A 20,464-nucleotide genomic window follows, 5' to 3' on the forward strand; every position below is an offset into this window, starting at 1 on the left:
AGAACAGGAGTGTGGACTGGCAGCTACAAGCAGCATTCATCCCTTCATCACAAACTGCGTAAAGTCTTCAGATGCAGACAGACCTGCGTCTCTTGGGGACAGAGCGACGGCGAGGAAAACGTAGCAATCAAGTCCTCAAATAAGCTGGCAACGACAGTAAAGGATGCTGACGGCGTGGAGGAAAAACAAATGCAGGTGCTGGAAATCCCATTGTATTTTTACTTTACAGTTTTACTGGCATCGACAGCCACTTCACCCGAAATGGTCGACTGGACTTAATTGGCCATTGCTCTCCAGCGAAGGACTCTGTCTCTCTCTGGTGCTGAGAGCTAAATAAGCAAAGAGATGAAATCCGCAGAAGGGGGTGGGGGTGGGGGGGTTCTGGGAGCAGCACCCAAACACAGACAGATTTAGGCTCATCTCTTCTCATGACTAATGTAAACAAACAATCCTGAGCCGGCTTTGCATTGTACTAGGAACCATCCGACACGATGCGCAGCGAGTCTGTGACGTCGGTCTGAATGCGTGATTAGGCGGCGGCTGCTGGTGATGTGATTCATCGCAGACGATTCGCCGCCACCGGTGTGGAGCCACTGCAGCTGTAACTTAACAACTTGTCGTCCAGATACAAGCCTTTGGGTGAAGGAGAGCCAAGTTGTGCCCCATGCCTATCAGGTGACCTTGGTGAAATCTGTTCAGATCAGCAAATGCTGTGACTGATCTGCGTGTAATCACCGGTGGGCCGCACGCCAACTTTACTATCTGTTAGACCGAGTCTTTGCAAAAATGAAAAGCAGGCTCTTGGGTCTATTGTGTCCAAGAGAAAGCGAAACCTGCTGCAGCGAGATCATGCAGAATATCAATGTCTCTAAGGGCTTTTTTTTTTTTTTTTCCCCTTTCCAAGCAAGTTAACAACCCACCCTTATCTCATTTATTTGAGTAAAGGTGAAAGAAACTGGGTGGGAATGAGAAATATGCAGTAACAGTGTGCAGAAGGTGTTTTATTAAAGAGCTCTTTTGAAAAGTCCAACACAGAGGCATGAAAGTGTTGTGATTTACAACACTTTGTGAACCTCCCCCCAACACCAACACCACAGTGCAACAACTGCCTTTCTGTTTAATACACAGCGTAAAGCTGCAGCACAAGCCCTGTGTGGCTGCACCAGCTTCAGCTATGAATACTAACACTCCTCGCGGACATGTGCTGTGTAACAACTCTGCAAAATGGCTAAATGTAAGAAGAGAGGATGGACAGTTCGATGGGAGTCCTGCCAGGAGTTTTGGGTTGTTGTTTTTTACGTGGCAGAGCAAATATCACTAACTATCAGGAAAGTGAAGGCTGCACAGATGCACACAGTTAGGCAAGTGGATAGACAGCTGTTTATGTTTTATGTATAGCTGAACGTCAAACAGGCTCTGTGTGATGATAAGGCGAGCAATAATCCTTCACTTTTGGATCAATAAGTCAGAAAAATTCATGGAAAAGTATTTCACATGAACGTGCGCCTACTGTACAGTCCATTAACGTCCGACACAGAGAGGAAGGAAGCCATTAAAACAAAAGCAATAACACAGGAAACATAAAAGCAGCTGAAGTTCCTCTAACATTCGGCTATGGTTTATGTTTTATAAAACATGGTTTACCACTCAGTCTGAGGAAATTAAAATCAGAGACTAGCAGACAAATCATAGAATAGGCGCTGTTAGTGTCTTTGATTTGTTTATGTTGGTTGTTAGCTTGTAACTGGCAGTAGCTGACACAGTGCTAATGCTACCGCCTGGGCCGCCGAAAATAATCGTTTTGAAGATGCATCGAGATTCTTAATGGGATGATTGTGAATCGATGCAATTATGTCACATAATTGATTTTTAAATTCAAATATTCCATTCAAGTTTGATGATGTTGTTCACATACAGAGTCAGTGATTTATTTTATTTGAAAGCACAATGCCAAGATTTACGTTTTGTTTTTGAGAAATTAACAAGTGCACCTTTAATTAGGCTAGGCCTTTTCTTTTTCTTTGTGTGTTCAGAGTCCAAGGAAGTGGCTGTATTGTGGAAATGCATTTAAATGATATTTTCTATTTTATTTTATGTAAATAAAATGTTATCATATTTATCTGACTATTTATGTTTAAAAAATTGAGGATGTGATGCATTGTATAATTGAATCGAACCAAATCGTAGACTATGGAATCGTAATTGAATTGAATCATGAGGCCAGTGAGGATGCACACCACTACTCAGAAGGTTTCAAGGTTATTTTTTTAGCCCCGCCCCCTCCGCCTTCACAAGTTGCCAGGATTGGTTCCTGAGGTTTGTGACATACGAAGCCCTGGCCACCTCGACCTGAGCCTGTCGTTGGTTCACAGCGGTTCAAGGTGGAGACACTCATCACACAGTAATGTCCGTGTGTCACATAAAAACATGGCAGGAGGTTAAACACTTGAGGAGATCTTGTTTACTCTTACCTTTCCTGTGATGGCTGACCAGACTTTCAGCGTGTTGTCGTCAGAGCCGCTGACGATGCGGTTGCCACAGAACTGGAGGCAGGTGATCACATGGTCATCGTGACCTTTCAGCACCTTTGAGACAGACAGCATAGATGGGGGGGGGAATAGAGGCGCGGTGAGAAAGGGACGGAGAGGACGGGTGGTGTGTGGGATGACAAGGCATATGGCAAAGAACCGATGATGACACGTCTCTGGTGCTTTGTACATCAAAGTCAAGAGGCCATGGGAGGGAAATGTCATAAAGTGCTGCTGAGTTGTACGCAGTGTGTGTGTGCGTGTGTGTCCGTCTGGAGTCTCTGCTGGTTTTATACTGGGTCATAGAACTGCTAGCTCAGCAAAAGACGGAGCACACTGCATATATGCAAAGTAGTGTGAAGAGCACAGTAACCACATTTACATCAGCGTGCGTATACTGAAATGACCTGCAGGCTGTTTCTAAAGCAGCAAAGGCGTCCAAGGCCCATTTAGGATCAACTCCAGCCTGCTGGTCATGCTTTATGGGAAACCCCTGAGCAGGCAAAAGACAGATGGAGCCCTTTAGATTGAAGGGGAATAGGATCACCCCTGTGCTCCAGCTCGGTTATCATTCAACATGAATGCTGCAAAGCGCGGACCCGGCTCATCACTAACTTTCCATCAGCCTCACACTTTTAAACCCTTTATTGAACCACCGTTCTGTGACTCCGAGTCTTTTGATATCAGATCTGTAACATCGGCTCGGTTGAGGCGATCCTGTGGGGAATTCGAGTTTGAAGGAAAAGCTACCTTGGGTGATTTGAGGTCCCCTCTCCTCCAGTTAGTGTCTATTCTGTGCTGCCTGATGTAGGCACTCTTCCAGGGGCTGTGAGTGAAGCCAGGCTTGACAATTTTCCTCTTCTTGAGGGGCAGAGGCTCGTCGATGCCTGTTAGAGGAGAGACAGAAGCTGATTGGACTAACAAGCTCTTTTTTTTTCGTCATCCCAGTATAAGTTCATTTGAAAAACAGGTACAACCACAATTTTTAAAAGTCAGAGCGTCGGCCACAGCGGCTCCAGTCCAGACCGCACAGACATGAGACTCACCTTCTTCCTTGCATTTCTCCCTCCAGAGCAGGTTGTCCTCTGCCAGGATGCGCCAGTAGCGACACGTCTGGGCTGCTTGGAGGAGGTCCTTCGGTTCCAGGAACGACAGCACATACAAAGCCAGCTGTTGAAAGACAAGGATGAAGAATGTGAGAGGTGTAAATGGAAGGGAGGACACAAAGAGCAGGTGTGCGACTGTGCAAACACCTCATAGAAGAGCAGTTTAAGTCTAAAGTAACTAAAATCACATAAACATAAAGAGAAAAAAAAACCTTAGTGGAACAAAGTACGAGCATGAATCTAACTGACAGGGGAAGGGGGGCACATTTGTATTACCGTTGAACTGACTCAACATTTCTATGAAAGCCCAACCAAAAAAAACAATAGGAGCTTCACAGAGCAGGTAATGATGCCAGCGATACAGTTCGTTAAGCCAAAGCCAGCAAATACAGACACAATACCTGGTATAATGAGCCTAAATCTGGACCCCTGAGCAATGAGACAAAAAGCATTGTGGCCCGCTGCTTTTCCTCCGTGTTGTTTTTTTGTTTTTTTCCCCCAGACATATTCAAACAGGTATATATATATATTTGGACAAAGCTCTCAATACACAATGTCTGTGTTTAAGCTGTGCAGAGGATCAACCATTATGTCAGGAGGCGATTTTCCCTGCATCCTCATAAAAAGAGAATTATTATGGGTTCATTTTACAGAATGAGGTGTAACCCATTGTGCAAACATTGTTCTTTCATTATATTACAATAACCCGAGAACATACTGACCCCGCAACGTGCTGTGTGAGAAATTCATGAGTGGTGTCATGAACATTAGGATTGACCCAAATGACTGACCGGCGACTCCAATAACCAAAGCCGGCTTTAAAAAAGATACTTTACACTGATCTGTGGAGTTTCGCTTATCCTGACCCTTATTTAACCTTAAAAGTTATTTACTCTACCAGTTTATCTGATCATTCTTTTGATTCATTTGTCTATAAAATACTAACAAGTGCCGATTTTCATATCAACATTCTGATATCACTTGTTTATTCGCCCTATATTGGACATAAAAACTCATAATATCCAGACATTTGAGAAGCTGGAACCGATTTGGTGTTTTTAAATCAATATGTGGATCCTCAGTATCGGTACAGATTAATTTCTTGTCGACCATTTAACTGCAGTTGCAGTATGAAGTTAAGACAATTTCACCAATACTCAATGAGAAGTTATCGTCTTCGGCCCCTGACTTAACCTATCTGTGTTTTCTAACCAAGTCATAGAGCGAGTAATGAGAAGGGAAAGGGTTTTTAGAGTGCTCCAGTTGACTAATATTTACTAGTATTTACCGTTTTCCCTACAGAATGTGCTGAATTCTACTATAATGTCTGGATTTGTTGAAAACATCTAGCTGCTACTCAATCAACCATTGAGTAACTGGATTTTAATCTATATTTGAGCTGTGGTCAAAATCCTATCTTTGTAAAAGACTAACTGATCATCTGAGCATCTTCTTCCTTTTTTTCTTCTTGTCTAAAAACTTGAAATCTTTATGCACTTTAAAAACAGTTTTGAAAATACTGAGCCTGAGGTCATTTTGAGAGCGAGTCTTTACTTGGTTCTTGACACTCAAGAGTTATTTTTGCTTCTTCCTGAAGGTCTCCAGGTGTTGGTGTAAGTTTTCAAATGATTTAGTCCAAACAGGACCCAGCACAAACCCAGACAGACCTCAGCCTCTTGGAAAAGTCAGTTTAAGCCAGTAGTGATTACCAGGGTTGAGCGTATTTCAAACGTTTTTTTTTTTTTTTTTATGAATGGAGTCAGTGATTGCTTCTTCAGCCAGGCACAAAACTTTCTGCGGATCCGCTTCACACCCAATCAATTCCAGCTGTAACTACGGTGCAGCCATGAGCATTGTCCTGTTAAAATGACTTGACAGCGACATCCAATTCACAGTATTTCCAGCATCTCTGACAGAGAGGGAGGATTATCAAAGGAAGTCAAAAGGAACAAATATATTACAGAGAGCACAGGGGAAAACAAACAAAAATACGAGGGTTCATGTCCTGCTGTTAACACACGTGTTACTGTTTGTATATTTGGCTTTGGTACAAGTCGTGCCTAACACCTTGAAATCTTGCGTCCCTATTGCTTCACTCTCTATGCCACCAATCTCACCTTCATCCTTAACACCTGCCGGAGACAGACAAGGTGTTGAGCATTTGATCAGCTCCACAAGATACCGTGGATTGAGGTTGTTATGTAAGAATGTGATCTTATCATCACTGTGACACTTCTGTATATTGTCAGGTACGATGTGGAGCAGAAACACGACACCCACTACAGATGATGTGAGGGGGAAGACAGCCAGAGAATCAAGGCTGGAGAGGGAGAGAGCGAGAGAGAGAACGCCTCTTCTCTTTATTATCAGGGATGATCATTTAGAAATAACGGATTCCCCCATGGGAGGCTCAGGTCAGATGGAAGCAGCAGGAACTCACCTCTTTGGGCAGCAGGGAGATAAAGTCTCGCTGAAACTGCGGCTCGATCACCTGCATCATATGCTTGACTTGTGTGGGCTCACAGCTGTCAATCAACTCATCCAGTGCCAGCAGCTTCTCTGGGCCAGTCCAGCTCTGAAACAGAGAACAGCGGATGTTGATTTAAAAGAAAATTAAAGATGAAAATGTACATTACATTTCAAATCATTTAGCTAATGCTTCTTTCTTATGAGACTTAACATGAGTGAGCAGAAACTACATGGGGGTTAAGGCTCATTGAAACCTGCAACTCACAACTCCAGTCAACTGAAGATGAAATCCTGCTTTTCCTATAGCTAAGGTTTAAGCTTCACTGTGGTGAACTGGATTTTCTGTTGATGCAAAGGTTTTGATTTATTCACGTTTCTCCTTTTTTATGTCGCTGCAGTCTGAATTCCTGTCTCTGCACACTGTCCTCTCCAGTTCTCAAAATAAATACTGCAAGTCAGCTATCACAGGTGGCAACGCACCAGTTGAACGCCGTCAGCATATTATTAATTGCACGTCCACATCTGGACTGCCCCACCCAACACAGCTGTAAATGTACTGCATTAACTGAAAACACAGCGCTGGGGCGTTACAGGCTGATTGTCCCAGTTTACCGTAAACATACTGGATGCCCTGGTGTGCTTATATAAGTTTTTTTTTTCTTTTTCCCTTCCCCCTAAAGTCTGACACTTTGATTAGAGCATCTTGGAAAGACCCAGCTTTTTGCAGGATGTCTCCAACACTTTAATGTTCCCTACGTGCCGTCCACTGCAGCACAGGGTTGCTAGAGGCAGCCGCTTATTTGCTAGTAGCCAACACATTAGCTGGAAATTTGTACATCAGTAAACCAGATGCTATCAACAGCATTATTTAAGCTCTGTGGGATTTTTTTGGTTGCTTCTGCTTCAACATTCACTTGTTTTAATGCTGGCGGGTGAACGGTGCAGCACTGTATGTTACAACCACAGTTGTTTTCCTCTGCGGAGCACTGAAACCTAACAATGATTACAGGCTAGGAGGCAGGATGGAAAATCTGGCACACGCAAACCACCTGTAATTTGGCAGCTAAAAGCTGTAGCCAGGGGTGCTGGTTGTGGAGGTAATCAAGGGGTTCAGAGACCCCCCCTCCACTCCCCCCTCCTCACTGTGCAGCAGTTACTCATGTGTTACAACATCTTCTCCCAAAGATTACGGGTACTTTTGTTCAAACAGAATCCTCAACACCACAGTTTCACAAGTCCCAACCTGAGGAGGGAGTTTTCGTTTAGACTGCTAGTAAGCCCTCCACCCTCTGCTTTACTATCTGTTCATAAAAAACTTCTTGTGGGTTTGTATTATCTCAGATATTTTCCACAGGTTTCATATGTTCATTGATCTTTATGAGGTGTAAATCGCAGAATATTCCTGATTATTCATCTCTAATCAAACCTCTGGAGAGCTCGGTGTACTTCTCCAGCAGCCTCCGGTATAAGCTCCAGCGCTTCATTGCAGGTTGTTGTTTTTTGATAAACCACATTTCATGTCAGTTCCCACTTCTGCTGTAGCACCTGATTTCTTAAAACTTCCCCGGATTTCTTTTTTAAACAATCCCCCCGGGAATAGCTGTGACACAAACCGGTAGTCAACATCTATGATCACAGTGCTGATACTCGGAGCATGCGGGGAATTCAGGTTGGCTTGATCGTGCACAAGTGTAACTCTTTTGATCAGCTAATCATTATGATGATGGGCTGCTGATGAAATATCTCAACTCAGACATTCAGGGGGGAAACACTTTCAGTATCTGCTGAAAAAGTCCTGCCGAATTCTTCAGCCTTCAAAAAAGACCAAAAAGGTTACTGAAGTGTGAACGCCATAAGCTACAAAGACACTCAAGAGGCAATTACTTCATCTTTTATGCCAGTTATAATACTGACTGGCGCTGCCGTGTGATTAAGATTAAGTTTAATAGGACAAATTAGTTCTTTAAATTTATTTTAGGATTTTTTAACAAGGTATAGTTGAGCCAGATGAGTCTGTATGTTGGCTGCCAGGTTTGCCAAGTTATCAAGACCCACATACAGTAAAAAATCACAACTAATCTCTGCTTTGTTTACAGTTTAAATAAACAAGACATAACTGGATAACTGGCAACTTTTAGGCGTGCTTGGATGTGCATTTTGTTGCTAAGCTAACTGGCTGCTAGCTGCAGATGCATGCACAATGGAGCGACAGAAAAGCGGTTGTCAATCTTCGCATTCAAGTCTCGACACAAAGTCGAGTTAAGAGCATTTCCCCAAAATCTCAGACTAATCTTTTAATGTAAATGTTGACTTTGCCGTAACAGTGCGTCCTTGTGTTCATCCTTTAAGCTACAGGTCGCTGCTTTGTTCTCATGTTTCCATCTGTAAGTGGCAGCAACAGGCTACGACTGGACGGGAATGTACAGAATGTAAGTTTGAGGCCTCGCTGCCTGTAGCCTGTATTAATAAGACTGTGGTAGGTCATGACTGAAGATTAATACATGAAAAATAAACACTGGTCTCCCATGTTCAAACATTTACATTCAAAGATGATGAGTTTACAGCTCTCTTAGGTAATAAAATCCAAGGCAACCCATTAAATAGGAAATCAGACAGACGCCATCAAGGCTAATATGTTTAAATGACATCCTATTTCAGTGAGGTCTGGAGTCATTAGCGCTGATGTCTCACATGGAAGAAAATGATATTGTGTGGTATTTGTACAGGAAATGATAAAAGCTGTACCATGTATATATATAATAGAAGTAAGGTCAGTTATACGGTGGAAAAATAAACGCAGAGTTATCTCGTCTCGAGAGAAATCAACAGTAATCACTGGAGTGGTTGGAGATCAAATTAAATTATTGCTCATCATGGATACAGAATGACCTTTTAATAAAAACCAAAGTCAGCATTACTCTCCATGGATAGCACAGTAAAAAAAAAAAATGACAGGGTAATAATAGCCTTAGATCCTTCCTGCAGTAACTTCATTAATTCAGAGGATTACAAAAGACAACATCTGTTCAACTTTTCATACAGGCGATACGTCTACAGTCGACTCGTGATCTTAAAGCTCTTTTTTTTTCTTTTTCTTTTTTTTAAAAGTCTGAACAGGTACGGCTAGTTCCAATTCCACGCTACAGTGCCTATGGTAATGTGATGGGCCAGAACAACAAGGCAGCAATTATCTCTGAGACTAAGTGAACATTGATTGGGCACAACATCTGCTTCTTGATGAGCTTTTGCTCAAGGGTTCAGCATCGCCCTGGGGGACAGAAAAAAAAGGAATAAAGAATAAAAAAAACTCACCTGAAATGTTCGGAGCCATTCTTGGAGACCCGTGGGAGGCTGGATTGAGGTGATACGCCGTCTCTGTTGCCCCTGACCGTTGGCTGTTCGGATGTGGCCAAATGTGGTGGGTGTGGCTGGACATGGGACAATTCCTGTCGGGCTGCAATTTACAGGGAAAAAATTAAAACGACTTAAAAATCGATCATGGTATGAGGCCTTCAGAGGCAAAGTATAAGAGGGAGGATGTGAAAGCACTGCAAGCATTATAGAAGAGGGAAGAAAACATTAACATTACAGGGAGATGACAGACATATTGAGGATCCACTATTAATGAGGTCAATAATAAAGACACTATGAGGATGTTTGTTTGTGCTTAGTTTTGCTCAGGCCTGTGCAGATATTTCGACTACAAATGTTGACAACAACAATAAGACTGAATATGGCCTGTGGGCAAACGGGACAGCATTTATTGCAATGTTAAATATTTAAAGATGTACTTAAAAAAGCATTTTTGCCCATCACAGATATGATTTAGCAATAAAAACAGAGCCGAAAGCAGCTGTATTCTGCGGGCAAATACAAATAAAAACTGTATTTTCTTTTTTACTTCAAAGCTGTTCCATTGATTAACCCTGATTTTGTTTATTTAGCACAAGCTATGATCAAATGTGGTTGTGTTGTTGACGATCAAATGTAAAATATTAATATTTACACAGCTGAGAAGTTTAGATCCAACAGCAGCCATGATATTCTTACACAAGAATATTCCTGCTTCAGAACAATAATAATATCAATATGTTCTTATTGACTAGTTTCAAACTCTACATTGTGCTGTTGGTTACAGAAGAAGCTTTAGAGGCATTTGCCTGAAAGTGCTTCACGCTACACTGAGAGATGTTTCTAGCCTTTCAGTTACATAATAAAAACACCTCTATGTGTGATGTAATACGGTTCAACTTAACCACAAATGACATCCTCAGAAATGACCATAAAGTTGCATCAACATCTTCTCAACAAAAAATCCCTCCATAAAGTCAGTATTTACTGTGGGGCCTGTTAGTTTTTAGCTTGGTGTACCTAATAAACTGCACACTGACTCCATTTCTGGCTCTAAGACTTCAAAGTGAGCACACACACAGTCCAACAGATTTCTTCAGGTTCAGGTCCAGACTCTCCCGTTGTCAGAACTTGGGCGTGAAAAGTGGCACAGGACTTCAAAGTGGCGTCCATGTGCCCTGGTAATGTGAGGGGGCAGCAGGAGAAACCAGCCTGTGGGCTCCCTGCACACATCTGAGTCTGCTTGCTGACAGTAAAATGGGAAACTGGGGGTATATTTCATTATTGATTCATTTTTAATGGGAGAGGAAACTGAGATGGAGCCGCCAGTTAGATGGCAACATTTACAGTTAAGTGGCTGTGTTCAGTCTGAATTTTAATGTGGCGACATGCGAACATGTGCATTAAATATTTACGGTCAGAGAAAACATCTGGGACTGAGCGCTGCATGCTGCAGATACAATGAAATGTGGAGCGCCGTTCTGTTTTAAGACACATAAAACCAGCTTTATTCATACCTCAAGTGAGACTTTCATTATTTCTTTTCTTTTAATATGTGCATAGCATGAAATTGGGGAGATAAGGCTCTTTAAAATTTAATTTCTACTAAAATCCCTTTGATCCCTTTGAGGGGACAAAAAGCAGGGCACTGCAGCACAAGTACATGTCTTATGTGTGTGAAATACAGGATTCTTTACCTTGGATACTCTGGGCCTTTGCAGGGCTTTTTTCCTGAAGGGAAAGATCGGACCTCGGTGCCATGGTCCAACTTTCTTTTCATCTGAGAAAGGAAACAACAGAAAAATCTTAGATACCATCAAAACTGGAGGAGAATGTGATGTTGAAACACATAACATTATTATAGTACATGGCATACTTTTGAAGTCACTTCAAATTTTTAAGGAAAAGACACTGGTCATAGAAGTTTATTTTAAAAAACTGAGGTAGAAGCAGAAAATTGCTTTTTCAAGATACAGACTTTGTTAACATTATGTCTGAAATTCAGTATAATAAAATAGAGACCAGAGTCTTCTTGCAACAGCTTTATGCAGATGGGACATTAATCTTTAATGAATAGGCTAGAGCTTTGCTTTATTAACATGTTCAATGAGAAAGCAGAGAGATGCAAAAAAAGAAAAATCCCATCTATAAATGTGGCTGCTCAACATTGTGACAACACGGCAGGAAACAAAGCAGGTGCTTGTTTTACATCGCTGTGCTTTGGGTTTTGATTATTTCCCATGTTGGAGGGACATGACAAGTGAACAGTGATCCCAGAGCAACCAAGACAAGACACCCCATAATATCCAGAGGAAATCACACATTCACACCCAAAAACTCCACGGGGTGTACAGTGTGTTTGCGCTCGAAAAAAAAAAAAGAGAAAAGAAAAGAAGAAGTGTTGAAGGGAGGAGGAGGAGGGAGGAGGAGGGGGTGCATGGTGCATTCTTTGGCACTGAGGTTTTGATTCACACCGATACTTGAGGAAGAAAAACAGACCACGTCAGTTGGTTATCATTCAATATCACCTGCATGAACACACACACACGCATACACACAGTCCCAGTTACCACCTACCCTACTGCGCAAACAAAGGAGTCTGTGTAAAGGCCTGGGCAAGCCAATTCTCCTCATCCCATGCCTGCCACTCTCTCTCTCTCTCTCTCTTTTTCTGGCAACGCTTCTCACCACACATGCAAGTGATCGCCATCTCATTGCCGTTCCCTCATGAATAAACAAACAAACAGTAACTCAACACTGATTCTTTTTTCTTTTTGTAGTGCCGGGGCAAAAATAACATATACAATGTGACAATGTGGCCTTGTTCGCTGATTAATTAAATATGTTTCATGTTTAAGTGAAAGCTACATCAGCTAACATCTGATTACGGTTCGACGGTTTCAGCCACAGATTCAACAAAGTGACACAAAAGACTGTTTTTCTCTAATCTCTCGCTCTGGGCTTCACGGCAAATCAGACGCACCAGCAAGGGTATATTTTTACAACGAAAACAAATCACTGTGTATGTGAATGATTTATTCCTTCACTGTAGCACGTGGTGTTTTTTTTTTGTGTTTGTTTTTTGCTTTGCTGGCATGGCAATTCAGGCTTTTGCACTTTCATTTAGGGCGATTTATTTGGCAACAGTTGGTCTACAGTTACAGTCCAGCAAGACACAACCTGTACTGGATGATGAGTAACTTCCATCTGTCCTCCTGCTGCTGTAGAAACCAGAAACCACCATTCAAAATATAACTTTTATTTGCTCCTTTGAGGCGAACAATGCTCGTATGATTCATTTATGTTAGTGTGGCGTTGCTGTAAAATGCTGTAAAAAGATACGGGCCTTGAGTATTTGACTCCACACTGTCTGGATTTACACTCATGTGATTACATGTCTCTCCTCGAGATATGTGTTTTTGTCCGTCACTATAATTTGGTGAGTGTGCGCTTGTTCTGTGTTTCCAGCCTCAGGGGCATCTTTGCATGCAAAGTATCAAAGCCAAAGAAATAAAATAGAAATCTAGCCTCAGAAATACTCAGTAATAAGCAGGGTATCCACAACTGCATCTACGCATTAGGTATCAATACAGGATCCCTTTGTAAGAATCAATGCAACCAAAGCCAATGCCAGTCCAGACCAGAGCCTGGCGTTATGGAGGTGTGTGTACACGAGCAGCAGGCACACATCAAAATGCTCTGCAGGTTAGTCAGTTGCCCCCGGGACATTCGACTGTGATCCGATCTGACCAATGATTTGTGATCTTTTCCTCACGGGTTCGTTCATGTGTGACGCTGCAGAGCGGTTCAAGGAAAAAGCCATAAAAAGCTCAAGTCAATCATGATGTTAATGTGTAAAAAAAAAAAAAAAAAAAGGCAGGGAAATGTTTGAAAAAAAAAAGTGAATGTGCTCGAAATGTTTTCCAAAGCTGCGCAGGAACGTGGTTTTCAGGTTCTACTTGTCTGTGTTTAACATATCTGGCTGATAGGAGGGGCTGTGAAAGTGCTAAAGAACATAAAGAGGGGTTATAAGATATCGCTGCTCGTTAGGATCCGGCTCTTGAACCCGACTGCCTTGTTCTTGAAGCGGTGATCTCACTGCAATGGCAGTTCAGTAGCCAAGGAGAGCCTGGGTGTGTGTATGCATGCACTGGGTGTGTGTGTGTGAGAGAGAGACTAAAGAGAGAAAAGGGGGGGGGGGGGGGGGGGGGGTGCTGGCTGGCTTTGACTGTGTACGCCTGTGTGTGTGTGTACATGTAAAAACAAAAAGCCTCAAACTAAATGCAGGCGTGAAAAAAACAAAAACACACACACACAGAGCATGTATCGAGCCTCTTGTGTTTCAGCCTGGGAAAAGGTAACAAGAGAGCGCAGTGTTTGTAAATCACTACTAATCAGTCCTGCCTCCTTCCTCTTGGCTTCCCCTTCGCTATCTGGCCAAAAGCACGACAGATGGATAAACAGAGAGTTAATGATATTTTAAAGACAGCAATCGCTCTTACATAATATGTGGATTCATTTCAACGAAGGCTACATCCTGCAGCATCAGTCACTCTAAACATCTTTTCTCTCATCTTTTGTGTTTTTTTTTTTTTTTCCTTTTCAGATCGTCTTCTGAGCAGAGATCAAACAGTTTCATCACACGTCAATCAGCAGCACCAGTCCGACTACGCAGAGAGACACTTGAACCCCAGGAAATCTGACCATTTTGGAGTGAATGAGCAAGTTGTTGGAAGTGTTATAAGGAGCAAAAACTACAAATCAACCAAACCGGAGAAATGGGCGCGAGCATGTCATTAAAATAAATCAGTCTTGGTGTTGGTTTCAGTTCCTGCGGGTGAAAGGCAAAAGAGCTGCACAAGGAATATTCCAGCACAAAATGGATGGAGAATTCAAATGAGCAAACATTTCAAATGTACAACAACCTGCTACAGCGCCGACTGATTGAGAATCACATATTCACTTAATCATTAGGCTGAACTGAGTGAAAGCATCAACACTACACAGCTCCAAACACACGCACACAGACCAAAAAAAAAAGAAAAAATCCCCTACGCGGGACTTTCGGAGGCAGATTTTGAATGATTAACAAATCTGTTTACATTACACGCTCTGCATAATGGATTCCCTTTCATATTTTTGTTTGTACTCTGCACTCCCCAACTAAAAAAAAAAGAAGGAGAGCATCGTCTCATGGCTGCCATCCAGCCATAATACACCCAACATCCTTGAGGATATTCTACCTCACGCAGTCTGACACAGTGACCCATTATCTGTGCCTGGAGCCTGAGGCGAGTGTACAATGTCAGGGAAGAGAGAGGCTACTCCAACAGGCAACAGCAGACTGATCACATGCAGCCACTTTGGTCAGTGCGAGATAACCACTGCTGCATAATGTAGAGTCATAATAAGCCCCCAAACTGGGGAGGGTTGCAGGAGGAGGAGGGGAGGGGAAGGGGGAGAGGGGGGACAACTGGCTGCTTTAGTGCCAGAAACTGACAGGTATTTACCAAAATAAAAGTCTGCATGGATCAAAAAAACATAAACGGAGGTGATGATACACCAGCATACCCAGCTCTAATGATTGTGGTTTATAAGGAAAGGGAGGAAACACAGTTCAGTTGGCGATCAGATGCAGAGAGCATCGAGCCAACTGCCATCCACTATTTCACTATTTCAAATAGGCTTAGATATTACACACTCACACACACATTTTTTCTTTCTCCAACCAAGCACTGCAGAATTAAAATGGACACAGAAGTGCCAGAGCCGCAGCCCGTCCACAAACGCACCGATCATCACCCCTGACTCACGGTGGTGGTGGTGGCGTTTATTTACGCGGCTGAAGTTACTATGATGGGAAGCGGAGGATGCCAAACCCCGCGTCGTGATATTAACGCCAAACATGATATAGGCTATATCTAATCTATAAATGAATATATATCAGGAAAAAAAGAGAGGCCCCGGTGATTAAAGCAGCGTCTCTGGAGGGGGGGTCTCTCTCTCTCTGCTACACTGCTGTTCATCCTCCGCAGTGGCCGCACAATCTGCCGTGAGAGAGGGGCGTCAGAGATAATGAGGGCGACGGAGCGAGTCAAACATTAAATGGTGAGAAACGGGGGGTGATGATGATGTGCTGGAGGTGACACGGGCGGAAAAATAACAACAACAACATCAACATCCTACTCACTTTGTAGAAAATCATCTTTAAAGTGCCGTAGAACCCCATCCTTGTAATCCGGTGTGTTTCCCCCCTTCTTCCTCTTTTTTTTTTATTATTATTTTTTTATTTTTTCAGTGACAGTCGGTGAAGTCCAAACGTGTGCGCGCAGCGGCGGTGGGGAGGAGGAAGCTGTGACAGTGTGAGGAGGGCTGTGTACTCTCAGGTAAATCCGACGCTGTCTCTGATGTGAACATGCTCGGGCACGTCACTGGACTGGCGTGCATGCAGTAGATTCCCCCGGTAAAGGCATTTCTCTCTCTCTCTCTCTCGGAAAAAAAGGGATGGATGAAAAAAAAAAAAAAAAAGGTCCAACAGTGCCGTGATGTGCTGTGCCGAAACTGAAACGAAAGGTTTTTTTTTTTTTCTTCTCTTCTCGCTCGGTTTGGGTGAAACAACAATGCGATGCGATTGCGACGATCCCGGAGGGTTTGTGCGCCGCCGCCGACCGAGCAGCCAGCCAGCCTCGCCGAGCAGGGAGTGAACAGATGAGGGAGAAAGAGGGTGACACTCGGCAGAAAGGGGAGGAGTGGAGAGAGAGAGGGAGGGAGAGGGAGTGAGAGAGAGACAGAGAGAGAGAGAGGAGCGTCAGAGCGCGGAGCAGTGCCCTCTTCCTTTTCACAGGCTGCACGACGGCTCCTCCACCACCACCTCCTCCTCCACCTCCACCACACAGGATCGGATTACAGCCTCCCTGGTGGAGACGGCAGGAATGGTGCAGTCCAACAACATCCACCAACACGGAGCTCGGCGGCGGCGCATCCTCTGCGATACGAGCAGGAGGAGAGCGGGGGGACATATGTGTGGCAGACGAGGCTGCACGCAGAGACCGGGAGGAGAGCGCGCTGGTCCCCCGGCTTAAAGAGCTGGACCCCCACTTGTTGCAAAAAAAAAAAAACGAGTTCAGCCAAACCCATCCTCCTCCTCCTCCTCCCCACCCAGGGGACTACACCACTACTACTCCTATATAGGAGGCACCATAAACATTATGTTGAATGGTGTGTTTATTTGGCTGCAAATACTGAAGCAGCAGCAGGCCTGTTGATGGACTACAGTTAAGTTTATGTACTTCACATCTCTTCTTCTCTTCATCATAAAGGAGATGTCATGTGTACTGCATTACATCAGCTACTGTAATTAACAGTTTACATCATTTTTTACATACATAAGTTCAGAAAATAATATTTCCCTACATTTTGTTTTTGATCATTCCGTCCAAGACTATGGGTTGTTTTGTTTTTTTGAACTGTCCATGAACCCAAGAGTGTTTCTAATGAGCTGCTTTTATGAAAGGCAAAGAGAAACAGCACACTCTCATGCAGTGCAGGCTGCTGTAGACAATGTTTGGCGTTTTGGTCAGTGAGTGGCTTGAGTTTCTTATTCTATAAAATATGAGTCGCTGGTTCACATTAAATGTATCCAGAAGTATGTAAAAGCAGTAAAAACTGGCTCCATCCTGACCAACTACAGCGTTAGAATATGTGTATCAAGAATATTTCTTCTTTATTATGAAGTAATAATAATACAACACTGACAGGGTCAATAGCCACAGATACTTTTTTCTTTCAACCCATTTTTGACTCCATTCTTGATCACAGGACTTAAACTTACGTAATAGAGTTTTCTCATCAGGTGATATTTCTACATTTACCTACGTCTTCCACCATAACATAAGTCTTGCCATGATAACCCACCAGGCAACAGTGTGAATGGATCCATGTCTGCTGCACCTGCTCATTTGCACACACGTAGAACAGATCAATATTTGAATTTCAGCACAGGAGGTAAAGGCTCGTTGCACCTGCTCAGCTACAACCACACGGTCGACGCCGCTGGTGGCTCATCGACAGTTCGAACGGCTCCAATTTAGAGCAGGTGAAAGTAAACGGTAACGAGTCAAACTGCCTTTTCAAGAGGACAAATAGTCATCAACTTTCCTTTGCTCAGCCAAAAAAGATAAATACACAAGAAGCTTTTTGTTTGATTAATTTGGGGAAATTGAGAAGAGGGGATATTAAACTCTGTCCCTGGCCAACTGCGTTATGTCACCGTGCTGCAGAGAACAAACTGAAACAACTTCTCCATTAAGCTGACCAGTTGCCATTTATTAACGCTGACATTTGTAGGTAGCTGAAAGTAAACTTAAGTGCGTGACGTTAGTCTCTCCTGGAAAAAAAAAAAAATGTTTCAGATATTCCAGTTCAAACCAGTTTTGACCAAGCCTTCAGTCTGAATAGGAGTAATCTTGAACATTTTCTACTCCTGACCTCATGCGACACTGGCATTAGATCATCAAAAACAGAGGGACACAATGAGGGATCATGGGAGGGGCTGTATTCACAGGTGATGGCGCATTGAGACTTGGCAGTCTTTCAGTTGTTCCTGGCTCACACCTGTAATTACTGAGCAGGAAGGAAAGCTCGGGCCTGTTACTGAAAAACAACGTATCGCCTGAGAGCTCTGATAGAAAAATACGCCACATTGTAAAGAGAGTACTGGTCTGTTTCATTGGGACCAGACATAACGTGACATAACCTTTTCCATGGTAATTCATGAAATGCAGAAAAAGTCAGAGTGAATGTGGTAAAAGATATAAATCATGATTATCCGAGGGGACGACGACAGGTGGCTAAATCCACGCATTTTAGTCACACTTTCCCACCACAGTGAAAAGGCGCTGAAGTCGGTGGATGTCAGAGAGCGTCGGACGGCCCCGTTTCAAGCTTTGTCTGTGTGTGTTTAAGGTGGCCCTCGTGAGAAAGGCCCTGTGGTCGCTCTCCGCCGGCCCAACCTTTACACAGCACATTGGAATGCTTGGCATGCGAGAGGGGTCGCACTGTGGCCTTTCAATAGGCCGTGCTCTCCTTTGTCGCTCTCCTTCTGCCAGTTTTTAAACCATTAACAGGCCTCTCCCACTCCTACACCACCACCACCACCCCCTCCCTCTCCCTCTCACACACTGACCTCCTGCTTATCAGGACCCAAAAAATCCTGCGGGTCCGATGCAAAGCAGCACAAAACAGGTGTCTCTCAAAGCAAACTCATTTTTGACTATTGCGTTTGTTGTTGTTATCGACGAGCAAACATTTTCAGGTAGCGCTCCATCAGACGTTGGCTCCTTCTGCTGCGATATTTGAACAGCAGACGACGTATAAAAATACACTCATTACATCGCAGTGCAGTAGATAGCTTGTGGCGGAAATGCAAATACGGTCTCATTTGACTGTGCACAAATAGACAGCATCAATGCCAAGGATTCAGCACACCGGATCAACTGATACTGTACGACGAGACAGTTTCTGAATGGATACAAAAATTGATTCCTCAGCATTTTATTATATGTTGATGATATGTTTTTGATTAATTGAATCATTTATCTGTAACCTTAAAATAATAATAATGCCAAATTTAGCAAAAAGCCATGTTACAATGGTAATGTCTTATTATTCAAATGCACTTTTAAAGCATATAGGAATGACTAAACAATTACTTGCTTAAAAAAAAAAAAACCTTCACCATTACTGATAATTGAGTAATTAAGTTAATTACATAAGTAAGAGAGGAGATGGCAGCAACTCGCGTCTTAGATGAGAAGATTTCCTTGTTGGTCTTTTATAATAATAGTTGCACAAAGGAAGAAGTGGGTATGTAATTATATTTTTTTTGCCATTTTCTTACACCAAATCAATGAATTAATCGGGAAAATTGAATAGATGCAGCTCTAAACTGATTTTTATTGGGAAGGGATGTGACTGCCCGTCTATTGCAAAGACGAAGATGTTGGTGGGAAACAGTTATGCTTCTATAGAAAGAGGCTTTCTTGAACAAAATGTTTAATGTGAAGAGGTGAACTTGAAGGAGGCAAATACTTCCTGGGCAGTGATGCATCACTAAACGGGGCTGTGTCATTGTGCGGTTGTCCTCCCAGTGGAAAAAATGAGGACTAGGGGGTCTCCTCTCAATAGATTTTTTTTTTCTGAAATGGTGAAGTGTGAGGCTCATTCCTGGGTGGACAGATGCAATGCGTGTGGGGGGAGGTTTGATGAATAAGGAAACCATGGATCATGGCATTCTGCGCCGGATAATAATAGCAACATCTGCATGGAGTTGAATTAACATATCCTACAGCCACCCACGCGACTGGAACATTGAAGTTGAGGAGGTCAGGTCATAAAAAAAAAAAGAAATTAAAGCAGGAGCCGGTGGTATCTCTCTTGTGACATCAATAGGATTCATGGAAAATAAATGGAGAACAGGGGTCAGGATTTGCAATTACTGGCAATTATTTAGAAATTGGAGATTGAGGCAAATGCGGCCTTTTAAAATGTATGCAAGTGGCACAATGAAAATGCAAAAAAAAAAAAAAAACTGTACAAAAGCTACGACACTGAAGAGAGAACAATGACATTTTAAAGAGCCAGTGTCCAATGTAGCATGCATGCACACACTGAAAGGCTGAAGTGCCCAGACGAGAATGGGGTTGTGTGTCATAAAATACTCATCCAAAACTAACGTTGCTAACATTATGTGTAGTTGATCAGGGATTGTAAAAGGGACAAGATGTAATATAAACATTTACATATAAAAAAAACAGACCATCTCCTTACTTTGTAATACGTAGTTTAAAAAATTGATCGCAGAACCTTCAGTGAAGCAATAAAAAGACCAGGAAGTTGATTTCCCCATGGAATATAAGTCAGTGTGATGCTGAGGGAAGATGATATTGATCCTGTGGTATCAGTCTATACACTGAATTGAATACATGTGCTCTGCAATGCACATTGAAAGCC

The 20,464-nt window shown here is 42.9% G+C and overlaps 1 protein-coding gene across 5 annotated transcripts in view; it reads right to left on the bottom strand.

Annotated features, from left to right (window-relative positions):
• Positions 1 to 20,464, bottom strand: part of fbxw7 (F-box and WD repeat domain containing 7) — a 123,810-nt gene that overhangs the window by 12,257 nt on the left and 91,089 nt on the right. For 4 of the 5 annotated variants that reach the window (XM_083982868.1, XM_083982869.1, XM_083982870.1 and 1 more), the window contains 6 exons: positions 11,152 to 11,234; positions 9,416 to 9,557; positions 6,075 to 6,209; positions 3,575 to 3,698; positions 3,279 to 3,415; positions 2,472 to 2,585 (listed from right to left, as the gene is read on the bottom strand). In XM_083982868.1, coding sequence (XP_083838994.1) covers positions 2,472 to 2,585; positions 3,279 to 3,415; positions 3,575 to 3,698; positions 6,075 to 6,209; positions 9,416 to 9,557; positions 11,152 to 11,234 — 735 coding nt within the window. Of the gene's footprint in view, positions 1 to 2,471; positions 2,586 to 3,278; positions 3,416 to 3,574; positions 3,699 to 6,074; positions 6,210 to 9,415; positions 9,558 to 11,151; positions 11,235 to 15,644; positions 16,175 to 20,464 lie in introns of those variants that run through there. The other variant, XM_083982872.1, reaches the window with a different exon arrangement.

The sequence above is a fragment of the Trachurus trachurus genome (genome assembly GCF_905171665.1).
Source record: "Trachurus trachurus genome assembly, chromosome: 1".
Classification (NCBI taxonomy): Eukaryota; Metazoa; Chordata; class Actinopteri; order Carangiformes; family Carangidae; genus Trachurus; species Trachurus trachurus.